At 47.0% G+C, this 1,796-nt stretch overlaps 1 protein-coding gene across 1 annotated transcript; it reads right to left on the bottom strand.

Moving 5' to 3' along the window:
* Positions 1–1,106: 1,106 nt before the first annotated feature.
* CLDN25 (claudin 25) lies at positions 1,107–1,796 on the bottom strand. The gene has a single exon (XM_040976728.1). The coding sequence runs from the start codon at positions 1,794–1,796 to the stop codon at positions 1,107–1,109; it is 690 nt and encodes a 229-aa protein (XP_040832662.1).

Here is a 1,796-nt window from a genome sequence, read left to right as displayed (position 1 = left end):
CTTGGCTTCAGAATGATTAGTTCTGTCCATTGCAGCGGCTTGGGGAGTGAGCCAGCAGATGGAGGATCTGTCTATCTCTCCTCTCTGTAAAGTCTTTCCAATAATAAATAAGTAAAGCTTTTTTTCATTTTACTTTTTAAAATTCTTATTATAATAAGTAAATAAATTAAAAAAAAAAAAAAAACTAAGAAAAGGAAAGGAAAGGAAAAAAAAAAAAAAAAGGAAAGAAAAGTGATGTGCCCAGGCCCAGGCAAACCAGGAGGGTGGCTCACTCCCTCAGAACATTGTCTTTGAGTAGTAAGAATCCACAAACAGGGTCAGTGTTACGGTGCAGAAGTAAAGCTTTTCTTTGCAACATGAGCATCCCATGTCAGAGTGCTGGTTCGAGTCACAACGACTCTATGTCCAATCCAACTCCTCTCCTGCTTATGTGCTTGGGGAGGCAGCTGCAGATGACAGCCAAAACATCTGAGCCCCTGCCAGTCACATAAGAGACCCAGATGGAGCTCCTGGCCTAGCCCAGCTCTGGCTATTGTGACCATTTGGGGAGTGAATTAGTAAATGGAAGACATCTTTGTCTTCTGTCTCTCCCTCTCTATAAATCTGCCTTTCAAATAAAAAACAAATAACGAAAAAAATCTACAAGTCGGCTAAGATATATGCTCTTTTTTAGATTGTACGTGAGACTGAAATCGCACAGGAGAATTCCCACCTTAGGGTGCTGTTCAAGACCGGCTCTGTGTGTTCCTTAACCAAGGCGCACTTGTCACCTCTACAGTGTCTCTTCACACTTGATTTTTTTTTCCTTTTTTGCTTAATGGATACAATTGTATTACTTCCTTAGTAACAAAAAAAAAATTATCAATGTTATGATTTACAATTTTTATATGAATACAATCTCAAATCCGAAAACTGAGTTTATTAGGTATTCTTTCCCAGTTTTTTATCCCAAGGTCCCAAAGATCATCAAATCATTGACAAAGTGGAAAGTGCCGTAATCACCATCCCTAAAATGAGGCATACGAACACAAAGTGATGAGGGGTGAGAGAGAGGAAGGACTCTATTGACAGTCCTTCGTCCAAGGTTCCCCTGATGGGAATCAGTCCTAAATGACCATGATCCTAGGTCTTGGTGTGAGGTGCAAGAAGCTGTGTGACTCCTCACCTGTGGCACCAGGTAGAGGGGCTGCAGGCCCAGCGATCCAGGCAGAAGGCACATCTTCCTTCCCCACACAGGCCGAGAGGATGAGGAGTAGTCCACCCAGAGCAAGGAAGACTCCAGCCGTCCAGCCCAGGAAAAGGGCATCTCCAAATTCCCACCGAGGCACAATCTCAGGCACACTGTCATCCCAGAAGTCTCGGATAGTTGAGTGAGCCACCCAGGAGACTGGAAAGAGCATGGTGGCTGAAGCTGACACCTCTAAGGTCCCGCCCAGGAGGCAAAACTGCCTCTTATAGACCCATTTCATCCTGTGAAACCGGAAGCACTCGGACCCAGAGGCAGAGAGCAGAAGCCCTAGCAGTCCCAACATGTGGGAGGCCACCACGAGAATGCGCGATACCTGGAGCTCCAGGGGCAGGGCCAGGAAGGATTCAAAGGCCTTGCACACGGTGGCGACTTCCTCCTGGTCCACGCACACCTGCCACAGCCCCAGGGTCCAAGTCTCCATCTGGTTCAGATCCAGGTTGAGAGTCTTCCACTGGGGCAGGGCAGTGCTGACACACGAGCAGACCCAGCCAAGGAGAGAGAGGAGCAGTCCCCCAAGCTGGACTTTGCCATGGAAGCTCCAGGCCAT

This window comes from Ochotona curzoniae, unplaced genomic scaffold, assembly GCF_017591425.1.
Source record: "Ochotona curzoniae isolate NIBS_2020 unplaced genomic scaffold, NIBS_Ocur_1.0 contig_2723, whole genome shotgun sequence".
Taxonomy (NCBI): Eukaryota; Metazoa; Chordata; class Mammalia; order Lagomorpha; family Ochotonidae; genus Ochotona; species Ochotona curzoniae.
The sequence above is the reverse complement of the archived record's forward strand: the minus strand, read 5'-3'. Positions and strand labels throughout refer to the sequence as shown.